This window comes from Betta splendens, chromosome 8 (genome assembly GCF_900634795.4).
Source record: "Betta splendens chromosome 8, fBetSpl5.4, whole genome shotgun sequence".
Taxonomy (NCBI): Eukaryota; Metazoa; Chordata; class Actinopteri; order Anabantiformes; family Osphronemidae; genus Betta; species Betta splendens.
This window is the reverse complement of record NC_040888.2, coordinates 8,484,411-8,501,121: the sequence shown is the minus strand read 5'-3', so window position 1 is coordinate 8,501,121 and position 16,711 is coordinate 8,484,411. Positions and strand designations below refer to the sequence as shown.

General features: G+C 47.1%; 3 protein-coding genes across 3 annotated transcripts; 2 read left to right on the top strand and 1 right to left on the bottom strand.

Annotated features, from left to right (window-relative positions):
• The first annotated feature begins 13 nt into the window (after nt 1–13).
• Nucleotides 14–1,894, top strand: psmc3ip (PSMC3 interacting protein). The gene is made up of 8 exons (XM_029158066.2): nt 14–166; nt 530–630; nt 705–794; nt 869–980; nt 1,093–1,238; nt 1,344–1,397; nt 1,575–1,634; nt 1,715–1,894. The coding sequence occupies exons 1-8, from the start codon at nt 148–150 to the stop codon at nt 1,769–1,771; spliced, it is 639 nt and encodes a 212-aa protein (XP_029013899.1). The 5' UTR covers nt 14–147; the 3' UTR covers nt 1,772–1,894.
• mlx (MAX dimerization protein MLX) lies at nt 1,715–6,433 on the bottom strand. The gene is made up of 8 exons (XM_029158064.3): nt 6,255–6,433; nt 5,369–5,405; nt 5,122–5,211; nt 4,485–4,582; nt 4,311–4,413; nt 4,123–4,222; nt 3,568–3,769; nt 1,715–3,487 (listed from the first exon to the last, which is right to left on the bottom strand). Exons 1-8 carry the CDS (start codon nt 6,291–6,293, stop codon nt 3,431–3,433), a joined length of 726 nt encoding a protein of 241 aa, XP_029013897.1. The 5' UTR covers nt 6,294–6,433; the 3' UTR covers nt 1,715–3,430.
• A 337-nt stretch (nt 6,434–6,770) lies between these two features.
• fmnl1a (formin-like 1a) lies at nt 6,771–16,711 on the top strand. The gene is made up of 26 exons (XM_029158053.3): nt 6,771–6,786; nt 7,179–7,632; nt 9,919–10,002; nt 10,809–10,895; nt 11,003–11,076; nt 11,202–11,282; nt 11,378–11,521; nt 11,832–11,937; nt 12,012–12,088; nt 12,217–12,310; nt 12,494–12,568; nt 12,648–12,758; nt 12,914–13,063; nt 13,147–13,248; nt 13,346–13,973; nt 14,067–14,191; nt 14,301–14,503; nt 14,591–14,825; nt 14,914–14,982; nt 15,062–15,142; nt 15,223–15,352; nt 15,432–15,595; nt 15,677–15,778; nt 15,859–15,954; nt 16,058–16,172; nt 16,255–16,711. The coding sequence occupies exons 2-26, from the start codon at nt 7,447–7,449 to the stop codon at nt 16,317–16,319; spliced, it is 3,384 nt and encodes a 1,127-aa protein (XP_029013886.1). The 5' UTR covers nt 6,771–6,786; nt 7,179–7,446; the 3' UTR covers nt 16,320–16,711.

Sequence of the window (16,711 nt, the reverse complement as noted above, 5' to 3'; positions counted from 1 at the left end):
TTAAGACCAAAAATATTCTACCGGCGTAGACCGGAAGAGAAGCTTATATCCGCGTGAGGCTCCTGTTCGTATATACGATCTTTCCTGTGACGCGCGTTTCGCGCGAAATCCGGTTTCTGGAGCTAATGTGTAGTGGACTCGTCGAAAATGAGTAAAAAGGATAACTGTAAGTCAGACGCCAGCTTATAGAGAGGTAGCGGCTTGCTAGACAGCTGCTTAGACGCATGTCACAGTTAACGGAAACTTTAAGCTACTTTATGCTAACTTTAACTATGCGCGTACGCTACGTAAATTAGCATCCCGCTGCTTGACGTCAGCTCTTGTGGCTAGTTTAGCTTGTTTCTAAATACGTGCGCTCTGATCATAACACTTTTATGTTAAAGATCGAGCTCTAAGCTAATATACAGGCTGTCGAGGCAACTGTTTACTCTTCTTTAGTGTTATGTGTATGCCGCCGTATGTTCTTCAAAGTAAATCCATGTGTTTGCGGTGTTCGCTCGTGTCTGAGACCCCCCGCTGTGTCCCACAGGCGGCCCGTTAATCCTCGCCTATCTGAATGAGAAGAACCGTCCCTACAGCGCTCAGGACGTCTTCTGTAATCTACAGAAGCAGCATGGCTTGGGCAAAACGGTCGGTGCTACTTCACACTGTGGGGCTGCTGTTGTGTGTTGCTGGGATTTGATCGGCTGTGTGTGTGTCTCCAGGCGGTGGTCAAAGCCATGGAGCTGCTGGCTCTGGAGGGCAAGATAAAGGAGAAAACCTACGGCAAGCAGAAGATTTATTTTGCTGACCAGGTTAGTGGTTTCATCTGAGACGCTATGGAAGCTGTGTGTAGTTGTGACTCAGCGACCGCTCGCCCTCCGCACAGGCTCAGTTCAAGGAGGTCAGCGATGCAGACCTGAAGGAGATGGACCGTCAGCTCTCGGAGCTCAACGCAGACGCGCATGCGCTGACACAGAGCTGCAGACAGCTGGACGCAGGTCGACGCTCCTCCAGCACCTAGTTCGTCGCATGCCGTTGTTTCAGTCAGCAAAGCACGTGCGTTCACCGTTTCGTTCAAATGAGCTTGCGTGGTAAAATCTCTGATTGCAGAGCTAAAGGAACTCACCAGTTCCCTGACAACAGAGGAAGTGATATCCGAGATCCAGCAACTGAAAGGAGAATGTTCTGGGTACAGAACTCGTCTGGAGAAGATAAAGTCGGCTGCAAATCACGTTACACCAGAGGAGAAAGAGAAGGTGGGGGACGTACAGTATTCGTGCTCCGTGCTAAAGTTATTGAAACCATCCATGAAATGCAGTGAATGTGTGGTTACTAATGATTATCACATTTTTAATCTACAGGTTTATAAAGAGAGGAACATCTATGTAAAGGAGTGGAAGAGGAGGAAGAGACTGGTAATGAATACGCAACTCAAACAAACCAAAGTAAAATTCCAGAATTCTGAGTAGTATCAAGTCTGAGTTGGACAGTTAAAGAACAAACAAACCATCACTGTACAGAATATTATGCATTCACATCTTTATTCAACTGTGTGGTGATGGAGTTGTTCCTGTAACGGAATCGTTTCTCAGGCTTCAGACATGATCGGTGCCATTATGGAGGGCTACCCCAAGAGCAAAAGGGAGTTTCTTGTGAGTGGAAAAAAACGGAACAGCGGTGAATAATTTACCTGCACGTGTTCGTAACAATAAACCTGCTGTCGCTCTCGCAGGATGAAGTGGGCGTGGAGACTGACGAGGACTGTAAGGTGACTGTTCCAAGTACGTGAACAAACAAAAGGATGCTGGCTCAGCTACTTTAGTACTGAGTAATGCTAAAGTAAGGACCCAAGTCACAATGCGCGAAGAGAGACGAGAAGTACATCTTTAATAAAAGGTTGAAATTAAACAAATTTGTAATTCAAAAGGTACATTTATACACAATAGCTTTGCTATTTGAGACACTCAACTCATCAGATACAAGTAAGGGATGATTTGTACTTTTTAGGCAGCAGTGGTTTATGTTTTGTATCCTGAGCCTACAGTGAAAATGAGATGTACATTCTTCATCACATGACTGTATGTAGCTGTCTGTTATTTATTAAATGTTCCATATAGCAACAAAACCTAAGCTTAATTACTCTAAACACAGCCAAACTCAACTTTTGCCACTGTCTTAACACTGGGGTTATAAAATTCGCTGCAGGTTTGTTTGTGCTCAAAATTATACACACAAATGCACTTCACGCAAACAATCTCATATGTCTATGAAATATTTATTTTTCCACTGATGAGAGATCCATCTCTCAGTACAGTAGTAACAAGTAGCTACAGAAACAGAACTGCTAAAAACAGAGCACAGAGAGGCAGTGAAGCTGCATGACCCTTTTCAGGACCTCTCCAAGTACCGATAGTTCTCAGTTGTGACATTTTCACCCCAGAGAGTTTGAATGAACAAAAGACAATGACAAAGACCGAAAATCACCTTAAATTATGACTTTGAAGGCACTTGACATCGGATAAAACTGCAATTGAACTTCTGCCTCCTCTCTCCATAATGTGCGTTTTAGCTCAACATAAAAGTTTAATATATAAACAGTGATTCACAAATCTTAGATCTGTATGTATCTATAGCTTTATCTACACTGCAGCATTCAACATCGCAGCTGGCCTGTTACAGCTGTTTCAATAAAAACCTCACTGTTGCTAAATGTAGAGTTTTTACACCTTTGTTAGAAAAGCATGAAAATCCTAGTGTGCACTGTGATGGCACAGCTAGAAGTTATTCTGCAGTAGTATGTTAATGGAGCATTGTCCATTGTGTGCTACAGTTGAGTGAGACAACGCAACATTTGTGCATTTAAGCCAAAAGAGCTTTTTGGTTCAGAATAAGGCTAAAGAGCTACACTTGGTGTCGGGTCCATCTAGTCTCCAGCTGGACGGACTTTTATTAAATGCATGGGAAGAGTCTATCTGAAGAAAGCTCTGATTCATTATTTTAAGAGGCAGCTTCAGTTTCTGCTGCTGTAGTGCAGAACAGGAGCAACAATAAACACCCACACTACTCTTTACCTGCCTTGTGTATTTACCATCAACACTCATTTCGGACTTAACAGTTAATGCAACTTCTGAGCTCGTATGGTTCCTCTGCATTTCATAGCAGAAATAAATAGAAATATAAACAGAGGCTGGACAAAATAAAATTGTTGATGTTGATGCAGGAACACTTACGATGACAAAGCGATCTCTTCTACATACAACTGCTCAAGTTATCCTCTCTGTCCAAGCGTGGGTTGAGGGTAATCCAATTGCAGCCAGGGATGAACTCCAGTAAGTGAGTGTAAATAGTGTGGTGTGGCCCAGGGCTGGCTGAACGTTTCAATCGACCCTGAGAGGTCAGCGCAAGCCCAAAGTCAATTTGTCAGACTTCAGTCCAGAGCTGCACTCGATCAATATAGCTGACCATTGAGCTGCTGGAGGACCCCGACAACAAATTCCCTCAGAGTCTAGGTAAAAAAAAAAAAACGTTTTTATTTTTTTAATACAAAACACTGTTTTGCTCTTATGGTCTCGTAAAAGCTGTTACCTGTGGCTTGCAGTGTTCCTCAATCCAGCTAAAAACACAGGCAGAAAGTTCCTGGAAGCTGTTCACTGACACGGAGTTACTGAAGGACTGGAACAGGGAGTCCATGATGTTCTGAAAGATGCTGAACTTCACCTGGTCAGACACTTGATCGTCTCCCTGCTGTGGGTTGTTCTGGTGGGCCTTCACTATGTGCTCATAGTTGCTGTGAAGAAACAGAAAAAGGACCACAATATAACACACATGGTACAACACACAAATATAGTAGAGGAATACACATTTGTCACACAGATACAGCTTCTAAAGCTCCAAGTCTCCAGTTTCTTATGGATCTGATAGCAACTTTATTAAATGCTGGGTCAACGGTGCTATTGCAGCATTTTTAATTCATGGGTCTTATTTTTGTGATTAGCATTTGTTATTCAATCCATCTAATAGAGTAGGTCTACATCCAGAACTTTTATGACTATGGTTACAAATGAACCATATTCACAGGTTGTAACCATTCTGCGATGTGCCAGCGAATGGACACGGAAATTTAAAAAATAAATCTCTCACGTTTTCATGATTTTTAGTGCCATCACTTCTTTTCTTAGCAGAGAAACTTCCTCCTCCTGCTTTTTCTTTTCCTTATGGAGAAAATGGATGTAGTCAATTGCTGAAAAAACAAAGCAAAAGCAATCCATCCATCAGTGATTTCCTGATTACACACACCCTCACAGCCATTCAAAAACACTGCATCTTACTTTTCTGTAGAACAGTAGCTTTGCTAATCTTCTGTGCACCCACTGCAAATTCTGACTGCTGCTGGCAGGTTGGGACTATTGACTGCAGGTCATCGTATCCTTTCTGAAGCAGGACCAAAAGTCACTTACAGCGTGCACCAATTCACACGGGCCAACATCTCATGACAGCCTTACCTTGATTGCATCCCTGCGTTTCTGCTCAGCCTGCGTGTGCGCTTGTCTACGTCGATCTTTATACGTAGTCTCATGCCGGTAGTCACTGTCTTCATCATCTGTTCAACAATATATGGGTCAGATTAGCTGTATGTACCTCACAGTCACATCAGCTGACACACTGACGCGTGCACTATTTGGAGCAACACTTATAGCACTGGAGTCATAGATGAGCTCCTTTCCTGCATTACAGAAATCTTGCCAATGGAATTCACTTTACTACAGTGCACACAAAGGAGCTGATTCATGGTTCAGTCAAGTTGTATTGATTACTGTAATGCACTAAACTGGTCGATGCAAAACATGCTGTCATCAGACAACCACCCATAAAATCAGCTGACGTGAACTATAAAAGAGCGATTCTGCATGCAACACAGTCCTCTGTGTAATCCTTTTATATGCCACTAAAGTGTCTACGTGACCATTTGCAGCGTGTTCTGTGTTGAGTAGCAGGACAGGTTTCTCTTACACGTAGCAGGAAGACAAGCAGATTCCAGAATCATCATTATGTGTGAAGTGCAGAAAGCAAAAGCAAGCTTTTGAACAACATGAAGAGCGACAAAATTCTGGAAACTGAGAAATGTTGGACAAATGATACCTGTATTTGGAACTGACGAGGCACTAGTCGAGCCGATGCTGTTCGCCCGGGACACTATAGAACCCTTTCGGGCATTTTCAGGAAAGAAAGCTAGAGAGCAGGACAGCACACAACACAACGTCTTACACGGCCAAACCAGAAATACGGACACACAATTTTAGATACTAGCGATACAAAATCATTGGCACATGGTGTTATTATCCAACAACACACAAAAAGGGAATAGTTATGGAAAGGGACTACTCACTAGGGTCAAAGCCGCCGTCGCTGAAAGCACCGTCCGTCTGCCGCGCCATCGCCAGACAACAGGAGATGGAAAAGGGAGGAAACAGAGGAGAGAAGCTGAAGGAACAGGCGTAAAGTGTGCGCTGCTCTACACGTGCTGACAACAGGCAGCGTGACAGCGTGAACCCCCACTGAGTATTGCCCTGATTCATCCCATTCACAGCATTCATTTAGTCCTGCAATCACAGGTCCACCGGCTGATCTAGGGCACTCATTTGTGCTTTACAAAATACATCCACTTTCCTACATAGTGTCTGATAAGAGTCATTTAACACTTCAAACTTTAATAAGAACCCGAATAAACACAAAAGGTGAGAAAAACCTACAAAATACGCTGAGTCTATGTTCTTGAAAACAATATATTTGTACAAACACTTACTAATACTGTAAATAGTATACTGCATTAATTGGGTAACAATCCGGATTATTCCCATTACTATTAAAACTGATTCATTTCTATATTAAGAACCAACTAATCCCCAGTGTCACATCGCCAAGCTTTATATTATTAGACGGACAGCATTTCAGTTTTAGCTAAAGCCCCAAGGCGTCACTTTTTAACAGGCTCAGGCGCGCGCCCGTCTACTTTCTGAAACACGTTTTGTTTACTCACCGTAACCAGCGTGCTAACAGCTAACGCGAAGAACTTCTAGCTTATGCTGTACGTCAGCACCGCTAACGCTAGCGTTAGCGCTAGCTGCCGAGCTAACAAAGCCTGCTCCTCCGAGACGTTACACGGACTTCAGCTTTGAGGCGAAGCAGCAGGTGTCAAGTGTCCGCTGTCACACAACGGACCTGCGGACAAGTTCACAAGTCAAAGTTGTGTTGTACTAGAAGCAGGTACTTACTTTCCAGTGGTCCTCTGGCGACGTTGTCGGGTCCGTCATTTTGGAATGTTAAACAACCAATAGCAATGTTGCCTTCACGTGTATCTTGGAAATCCTAACATCCCACATTAAACGTGTGTAAACAGTGACTCTACAGCCAATTTTGTGTCCTTGCACAGTGGTCAGTTCCCACAAAGAAACACAAAAAGTAAGGATCATTCAACATACATGTAAATTCTGAAACAGCTGATGGTAGAACTACTTGGCAGTGGTAGAGTTCACGTCTCTGGTCTTTGGAGGCTAAAAGCTCCAGACGTACCAGAAGAACACTAAATGCAGCACAGCAGCATGTAGTACGAGGCTTGAAAACACAGGGGGCGCTGTTGGACAGTGCTCTCTTCAATTAAGGCCTGTCTTCCGCCCTTGATTGACACCAACTACCTGTTCTCACTTGGAGGGAATTGACCAAAACAAACGTGATCCCTGGCCAATGCTCAAGTTAAGAGAGAAAGAAGAGCGTGAGCAGCTTGGCTGTAAAGCAGGCACAGCCATGGTAGAGTGATTGGACACATCTGCACCTGCTTTAATCCTCACGTGTTTCATCACGCTTTGACACAACCTTTCTTCCTTCTCCCATTGCTCTGCTTCTGCTACCTCGCTTTAATCCGTCCACCTACATGCACGATACCCCCAACGGTTATCACGATTTGGTTCCACCTCTCCTCCACCCCTGACTGTGTTGCTGTCATGCACAGGAAGTTGCTCTTCTGCTTTTGCGCTGCTGCGGTTTCTGAGTGAGTTACACAGGGTGTCACACTCCCCTCTCCTTCCTCTCACAGGCAGGTTTTCAACTCGCCAGAGTCGTTGTCGGCCAACTCGCGAAGAAAAAACGTGAGGGGGGTTTTTATGTGTTCATGTTTTTTTTCTTTTGCTTTACCCTCAAAGGTCCACTGACAGGTCGATGAGAGCAGACGCGAGGATGACCTACGCACCTTCATCACCCACTCTGTCCTCAGGACCGAGGCAGAGGCAGTAGGTTAACGGCTCCATGTCCCTCTCGCAGAAGACCCACAGACTGGCTCTGCTTTAGGCCCCCTCGCTCTCGCGCTTCGCAGCGACAACCTTTTCGCCACTTGGCCTTGGACAACGCTGATTTCTCAGGAGAAGGGGTTTGAGCACAGCTTTCCCCCTGGATTACTTGTGGAGATTAGTCATGGGGAATGCGGCTGGAGGGGGCTTGGAGCAGGAGCCGGGCGACGGCCGCGAGGCCCGCAACCCGGCCGGCGCGGCCGCAGGGATGAGCGACCCCGCACCGCTGGTGCAGAAGAAGCAGCCGGCGGCCCCCAAACTGCCCATGCCCCCGGAGGAGGAGCTGGAGGAGCGCTTCAACGTGGTGCTGGTAGGTGGCTGCGCGCGAGGACGCACACCTTCACCTCAGCCTCAGACAGAGCGCGAGCGTGGTGCCCGTCTGTGCCAGCTGGAAGAATTCGGCTGGTGCAAATGAGTCAGAGGGTGAATAATAACGTGGCAGACTGTGTGATTTCTAGATAGTTGAACTAAAAAATACCAAGTGTTCCAAGGCCTGTTTTGCACATTTTCTGAATCTTTGCTGCTGCCACGAAATCATTTAAACTGAAGGCAGATTGAATATGATCATTGCTCTTGGTGTAATTTGCAGTTGTTTTTAATGTGCAAATCTAAATCCCTGCTCATTTGAGGGCTACGGAGACAAAGCGATGTGACAGCAAGCGCGTTATTATCACGAAGCCGCCAGATTCACCAGAACAGTCCTCGTCTGTTTTGAAAATGTCAGACTAGGAACACGATTAGTCCCTGAGTAGGCAGCTGACTCCAAGAGGAAGTTGAGCAACGCATTTACATGACAGAGGCTGTGAGACCGGAAGACAACAGTTGCACCATCCTTTCAGCAGTATTACAACAAGGTGGAAAACAGCAAATGTCCTAAAGCACATGAGCATCAGAGGCATCTAAAATAACAATCAAACCATAAATTATGCTTAGCATCAGGTGCATGAAGCTACTTAAACAGCCGATTCTGTGGAATTAGTGTAAAATCAACAAAATGTTCAATGTCTATCTTTAATTACTTACTATGCTGCATAAATGTGTGACATCACAGACGGTGGGAGGAGCAAAGTCTCATGCAGGAAAACACTAATGTGTTAATTGCATTGAGCTCAGAAACGAGGCAACGAACAAACGTGTCACAGGAAATATTATTCTAATGTTTATTTAAGGAACACAAAGGAAAAAAAGTTATTCCAGGCATCTGTGGTATGAACTATATCAACTGGAGTGAGAAGAGTTGTTTCACAACAATGGACAAAACGTGCAACCACCACAGGGTTTATTATTTGTTTCTCAATGCCTGAAGACGTCTCGTGCTTTTTTAGAAAGCATGACATCATTTCCCCTTTCAATGACAGACTTCCAAAGTCATTTCTAGGAAGGTCATGTATCCCGAGTTGACCCTCTTCGTTGCTCGAGTTGCTTACGATGCTCATGGGTGTAAACATGTGTTGCGTCACTCCCTGGTTTGAACCTGTATGTGCCGAGCACCGCGGAGCCAAACCACCAGCGAGGCCCCTCCTCTGCTCCACCCAGAAGTCACCCCCAGCGCCGCAGCAGCAGCCGACAGGCCTGTTTCCGGTTCAGCTTCTTCTTCTTCTTTTTTTTTTTAAATTTTTTTTAAGGTGTGTAAAGGAAGCAACAAACCGCCGTTATACATCAATGTACATATTGGTGGATTTAAGGTCAACGCCCAGTGTCAGATAGAAAAGCTGCTCTGTGCAGAAAGGGATCGACGTCGATCTGTGTTAAGACCTTTGGAAGCTGAACACGAGAATGAGAAGTGACTCAACCAGTGATCAAAGCACAAACACAGACTGTAGGTCAGTGCTTTCATTTGGCAGCAGTTGCTAAGAATCACACTGTTTCCTCGTCATTCAACGTGTTAACATCTTCTACACAGACTCCTGTAGTTGTTCACAGGACTTGGATGACTCCAAGTCCTGTGACTTAAGCCATTTGACTTGGGGAATAACCTTTCTTACATGCATCCAACACAGTGTTCTGTAGGTGGAGACTGATACCTCAGAGTGAAAGCGTATGTAAAATGTCTTTTGAGTCAATCTGCACCAAGGCGTTGGTGGAAGCTGGTGTGAGGATTTCACTCTCAAAACCCCTTAAGAAAAGGATGTGCTATAATATAAAGGGTCAAATCTAAACTGTCGCTATAGTCACTGTATTTAAATACTTCCTAGTTCTGCATTAAAATAAATAGTCGATTCACTTTGATAAATGTGACACAGTTGGAGTATGACATGGAGAACATTGAAATACTCCAGTAAAGAAGAAATACCTTAAAATTAAGTAAGAAATATATATTTTATATTTGTTGTTGCTGGTTTTCACAACTTTTGTAACAGAATGTTACCTGACGACGACCAACAACACACAAACACTAAGTCATCTGTGCTTCCGGCAGGGAGTGAACACCCTTTGCTTTCATGTCAGTGTAAACTTGTGGTTTTAGAAATGATGATATTACTGCATAAACCGGAAAAGAACGACAGAAAGACATAATATTATTTACAGTAAGTCTTGAATGTGAAGGTGGTAAATAAAGCGTGCACTTAATTTGAAAGCGTTTTCTCTCTTCCAGAACAACATGAACTTGCCCCCAGACAAGCTGAACCTCCTGAGTCAGTACGATAACGACAAGAAATGGGAACTAGTCTGTGATCAGGTATGAATATCGTCTTAATTGTTGTGAGTCAGCGTCGCATTTCGGCTCCACGCGCTGTGACCTTCACAGAGTTGACGTAGCGTACGCGAGCGCCCAGCGTGGACGTGTTGTAGAGAGCAGAGGCCGCGCGAGAACCACACTGTTTCTGTGGCGGGGACGGATGGAGGCGTCGCCATGGAAACAGAGTGCGGTTTGTGTCTGTTGTGTTTGCCTGTCATTACTGGGGCCTGCTGATAAAATTAAAACTGGCTTCTTCAGTTTTGAAACTTCCGCTCTGCGCTTCAAGCTCAAGAGGCAGACGTAAGCGTATGAATATTATTATGTGCCAAAGTGACAACGATTAGAACCTGTAGCTTTTATCAGCGTCATCTTCTTATTGTACGATGTCATCTGGGTTCTGATCAACCAGATGACGTCATCGGAACTGAAAACACCTCCAGATGGTGTTATCTGGCGTGTGTGTGTGTGTGTGTGTGTGTGTGCGCGCGTGCGTGCGTGCGTGCGTACTTGTTTTTCCTGCTACGTGGGGCCCATGAACCATGTGTTTCCTGTCAAGGTGAGGCCACTTTGACAACGTGGGGACATTTGGCCGGTCCCCACAAAGTTTGAAGGCTTTTTTGATGGACAAGTTGTGATTTTAGGGCTGTAGTTAGAATTGAGTTTTGGTCCGGATTCGAGCAAAGATTTGATGTCTGCCTTTAGTTGTGACCGTTAGGGTAAGGGACTAGGTACGGCACTAATGTCAATGGTATGACCCCATGTAAATGTAAAAACACACCTGTGTGTGTGTGAACATTTCTCTTCAGGAGCGGTTCCAAGTGAAGAGCCCCCCGTCCACGTACCTGACCAAGATCAAGAGCTTCTACCAGGACCAAGGGGGGGTGTCTCGCAGGGTCAGACTCACGCATCGACTCCATTTTTATATTTGACACATCTCTAATTATCTGCCTTCACAATAATAGCTTGAGTTTCATGATTGCTTCTCTTTCGGCTCGTTTAGCATAAGAAAAGAATCCAAGAAGCAACTCAGGTTCTCAAGAACTTGGAAATATCTCTTCGAACAAATCACATTGGGTGAGTGTGTTAGGTTTGAGTTATTTCTGCTCGGATAGAAATCTCAACGCCACACTTCCAGGATTTGTCTGGTGCATTTGGGTCTGAGCCAGTTGTCGTTCTGTTGGTTCTGGGTTCTGTCGCAGGTGGGCCCAGGAGTTCCTCGACGATGAGAACAACGGCTTGGACGTCCTGGTGGAATATCTGTCGCACGCTCAGAGCGACGTGTAAGCGACGACCGGGCGTCAGGACGTGAAGAGGCTCTGACCTCGTGCTCATTCGTCTCCCGGTGACGTTGCTGTGCCATTTCTGAACTCCGCAGGTTCGAGGTGGAGAACGCGGAGAATGGCGGCACCTTGTCGGACAGGGCCAAGCCGGCGGAGCGCTCCATGGAGGATTTGACCAGGAGCTCCAGCAGCTCTCACTCCCACGGGATGAGCAGGGCAGCTCGAGCGCTGACCGTGAGGTAAGAAATGTACCGTGCAGTCATAGTTAATTGTGTTCTATTCATAGTCTGTTTTAGTTCTAGCTGTTGAGACCATGATGAATTCTTTAAAGACACTCTCCATCATCCACTTCTCGGATCTCCTGCTCATTTGTTGCACATTTTATTCTTCATTTTCTCCCACCTCATATCATACTTCAGCTGTCAGACGCAGGGAATGTTCTGTTACAAGCAATTAAGCCCACACCAGGAAGCTGCATATTTTTAAGTAAATCTTGGCGTCAAGTCAAAAAACGCATTAATTCATTCATACGCTGCATCCCCTCTATAGAATAACCACGCTGAGCAGCAAGATGCACAGGAAGTCCCACTCCTCCAGCCAGAGGGACGACGTGCACGTTTGCATCATGTGCCTTCGGGCCATTATGAACTACCAGGTAAAATCCTGCCACATTTCCTCTCAGCGTGAAAAAGCAACGCACAATGTTCACAGTTGACCCTTTCTCTTCAGTCTGGATTCAACCAGGTGATGACTCACCCGCGCTGTGTCAACGAGATCACCCTCAGCCTCAACAGCAAGAACCCCAGGTGTGTGCGTGTGTGTGTGTGTGTGCGCGCACGCGTGTGCGTGTGTGTGTGTGTGTGTGTGTGTGTGTGTGTGTGTGTGTGTGTGTGTGTTGCCCACCCGCTTTGTCTCACCCCCCCTCTCCTGACAGGACCAAGGCCCTGGTGCTGGAGCTGCTGGCCGCGGTGTGTCTCGTCAGAGGCGGACACGACATCATCCTTTCCGCTTTTGACAACTTCAAAGAGGTGAAGAAAACTGTTACTTCAGACTTCAGCTCTGTCTTCACTCAACTTCCTCTTTGCTAAATGGTTATAATTTTAGCTCATGCTTCTGTTCGGACGTGCATTTATACACTCATTTGCACTAATCCTCCCTCATCCGGGCAACAATTAAAGTGCATATTCTCATAAAGTGCTGCGTTTTCCCAGGTGAGCAAAGAAAAGAACCGCTTTGAGAAGCTGATGGAGTACTTCGTCAACGACGACAGCAACATTGACTTCATGGTGAGTAAGGTCTGGAAAAAGGCTCGCTGTGAATGAAGCGAGTGTCGAGCTGAGAGCAGTGTGTCTGTTTCCTTTCCAGGTGGCCTGTATGCAGTTCATTAACATTGTGGTCCACTCCGTGGAGAACATGAACTTCCGCGTCCATCTCCAGTACGAGTTCACGCACCTCGGATTAGACAAGTATCTGGAGGTGAGTACGCGACGCGTGGCTAATAGGGGTCAGTCTAAACTGTCTTTATCACTGGGCCCTGGAGGTAAAAGCTGCTGCGGCTTAGCCGATACCTTCAGATCCAAACTGTGCACGTGTTGCTGTGACGATTCCGTGCTTCATCTTCTGCGCGTTAGCATGTGAGGCAAACCGAGAGCGAGAAGCTGCAGGTCCAGATCCAGGCCTACCTGGACAACGTGCTGGACGTGGGAGCGCTGCTGGAGGACGCTGAGAACCGCGGTGGAGTGTTGGACCATGTGGATGAGCTGCAGCACCACAACGTGCAGGTGAGGCCCCTCACGGAGCAGAAGAGGCCTCGCGGGGGCCGCGAGACGGGGATTTCACAGCCGCTGTGTGTGCTGTGTTGCAGCTGAGCGCCCGCCTTCAGGAGATCGAGACCCACACGGGGGAGAGAATGTCTGAACTGGAAACTCAGCTCATGCAGGCGACCAAAGAGGCCGAGCTGCTCAAAGTAAGTGCTGCGGGAGCCTTTAAAGCCCGGCGGACTGTGTTCTGAAATCCCCAGCGTTTACTTGAGTCGCCCGTCTGTATTTGTCTGGCTTTTCCAGGAAAGCCTGCGAGAGTCCTGTTCCCAGGTTAGTACTTTGCAGCAGAGAGAGAGGGAGCGGGAGCTGGACAGGGAGCGGGAGAAGGACAGGGAGCGTCTGAGCGCCTCCCCCCAGACCCTCTCAGAGCTGGAGCAGAAGATCCAGGAGCTGCAGGACAAGGGCCTGATCCAGCTGGGACGCAGTCCCTCCGGAGGCCTGGACATCCAGGTGGTGCCCGTCAAAGTGGTGGAATATGTCCAAGTGCCCGCTCCTGCCCCTCAGCCCAGCGCCTCCCCAGTGTCTGATCAGCCTGCCTCCGCGCCGCCACCTCCTCCACCACCTCCCGCACCAGTAGCTTCTATCGGGATCCCACCTCCACCGCCACCTCCTCCTCCCCCAGCAGGAGCAGGCCCCCCACCACCTCCTCCTCCTCCACCTGGATCTGGACCCCCACCTCCTCCTCCCCCACCCGGCTCTGGGCCGCCACCTCCTCCTCCCCCACCAGGAGCCGGCCCCCCGGCTCCTCCCCCTCCTCCTCCTCCTCCACCCGGCTCTGGACCCCCACCTCCTCCTCCTCCGCCCGGCTCTGGACCCCCACCTCCACCAGGTTGTGGCCCTCCACCTCCTCCAGGAGCACCAAACGCATCTGGTGAGGAGGTTGACAAAAGAATGGGAGAAAGACTTTGGACTAATATTTATAATAACTTTTATTTGTATTACTTCTGTTTCTTTGTTTTCTCAGGTATGAAAAGTAAGAAGGCCATCCAGACCAAGTTCAGGATGCCATTGTTAAACTGGCAGGCCCTAAAACCAAACCAGATCACAGGCACCGTCTTCAATGAGCTGGATGATGAGCAGATTTTAGGGGTAAAAACACTAATCTGTTTTTTCTCTGTTTTTCACATGGGCTCAACAATTAATGTCAGAACCCTTGAAATACATAAAATGCCTTTTCTACATCTGCTGTCTGAATTAGGAGCTAAACATGGACATGTTTGAGGAGCACTTCAAAACCAGGGCCCAAGGTAACCCTGCAGACCTATCCAATAAGAAGAAGAAGGTGTCCCAGAAGGCCCCCAGCAAGACCTCTCTGATGGACCCCAACAAGGCCAAGAATCTGGCTATCACTCTACGGAAGGGAGGCATGGACCCATCTAAAATCTGCAGCGCCATAGAGACGTAGGTGCTTCTGTTGCGTCCCCCTTGTAACCCCCCCCACCCACTGCACCACACGCTAACTGCACGGGTCTCTGCTATTCTGTCCAGGTACGACCAGGAGTCTTTGAAGCTAGAGTTCCTAGAACTGCTGGAGCCCTTCATTCCGTCAGATTTCGAGATGAAGCTGCTGCTCAACTACGAGAAGGACGGTCGACCGATCGAGGAACTGGCGAACGAGGACCAGTTCATGCTGCGTTTTGGGAAGATTCCTCGTCTGAACCAGCGAATCAACACCCTCACCTTCATGGGCAACTTCCCTGAGACGGTCAAACGCCTGCAGCCGGTCAGTTTGGGAAGAGCATTTCCAGTTGAAGTGGACGACGACGAGTATTTAACCTGTTACATTTCTACGGTTTTTATTTCCTCCATAGCAACTGAACTCCATCATCGCTGCGTCCATGTCTATCAAGTCCTCCAGCAAACTGAAGAAGATCTTGGAAGTATGTCGGAGAAAGTGATGCACCGAAGCCGCTCCCTGTCGTGTGATTTTATTTGCATAATGCATCTCATGTTCCCCAGATCGTTCTGGCCTTCGGTAACTATATGAACAGCAGCAAGAGGGGAGCAGCGTACGGCTTCCGGCTGCAGAGTCTGGACCTTGTAAGCACCCATTCTTTGTCATTTGACCAACTTTTGAAGCTAAAATTGCTGTAATAGTATGTCATTCATTAAATGTTTAGCTGCTGGAGACCAAGTCCACAGATCGCTCGCAGACGCTGCTTCAATTCATCACTAACATCATTGAGGAGAAATACCCCGATCTGACTGATTTTCACACTGACCTGCGCTTCGTGGACAAGGCCGCCCTCGGTACGAGCACGTTCTTGGGTCGCTAGGTTGCTAAGTGTTGCTAAGTGTTGCTAAGCTCACCTCTCTCTCTCTTTACCAGTATCCCTGGACAGCATTCTTCAGGACATCCGCTCTCTGGAACGCGGAATGGAAATGACCAAAAAGGAGTTTCTGGTACAGGACGACAGCCCCGTTTTAAAGGAATTCATCAAAACAAACTGCGAGCACCTGGAGTCCTTGATCAAAGACAGCAAGACGGCACAGGTTAGCCTGAGGCGTGCTCCAAAAAAACAACACAATTCAGAATATTTTATTGCAAATATTCCCTCTGTCTCATCCTTTCAGGAGGCTTACGTCTCCGTGGTGGAGTATTTCGGAGAGAATCCCAAAACCACTCAGCCGTCCATGTTTTTCCCGCTCTTTGGCCGCTTCATTAAGGCTTACAAGGTGAGGACGAGGCCCAGCTGCCATGCTAGTCCCCCCTCTCTCTTAGCGCATTGCGTTTGACACTGTGCTCTCTACTGTAGACGGCGCAGCAGGAGATCCAACAGAGAAAGAAAGCGGCGAGTGAGAGTGCAGAGGAAAAGCAGTCGCCTTCTCCGAACAAGGCGGCGGCTCAAAAGGTTAGCGGTTAGCTCCTCGGTGTCGAGAAACGAAACGAGCACAGAATCACGATAACGCGAGCATGTAACGAACTAGCTCTGTTTGCTGACTGGCTGTTTCCAGGGGCCCGCGACGCCCAAGATGCCGCAGATGGACCTGATAGCGGAGCTGAAGAAGAGGCAGGTGAAGCCGCCGGTGCGCGAGGGGAAGGACGGCGCCCTGGAGGACATCATCACGGGTACGTGACGCCGTCTATTCATTGATACTTTGTCGTGCCTCACCACCTTCGCTTCAACGAGCCTGTCCTCGCTCCTCCTCAGATTTGAGGAACACGCCGTTCAGGCGCGCAGATGGTCGACGACCAGCGCAGCGCCAGGACACATGAGCCCTTTCTGGTCCAAGACGGTGTAATGTTATTCCTGGAATCACAGTCACGCATACAGACACACTGTATATGCAGATTTTCGACTATATAATTAACTATAAAGCTTTGTATATGTTTACATTTTACTGTTTTAGTGCTCTGTAAATAGAGTTTAAAATATTCTGTTAATGCAACAATACACAGATTTAATGCTGGATCTAAAAACATTTTCTTACTACTTTATATGCTATTACATTCAAAGTGTTACCTAAAACAAATCATGCCATCATTTCAAAATAAACCCATTTTGTACATGTGCTGAACCGATACGCTACCTGTATCCCAGTTTCCCGAATTTTACAGAATGACACAATGCAATTCTGACCAAGTATTAAAAAAAGTATCAGACATCA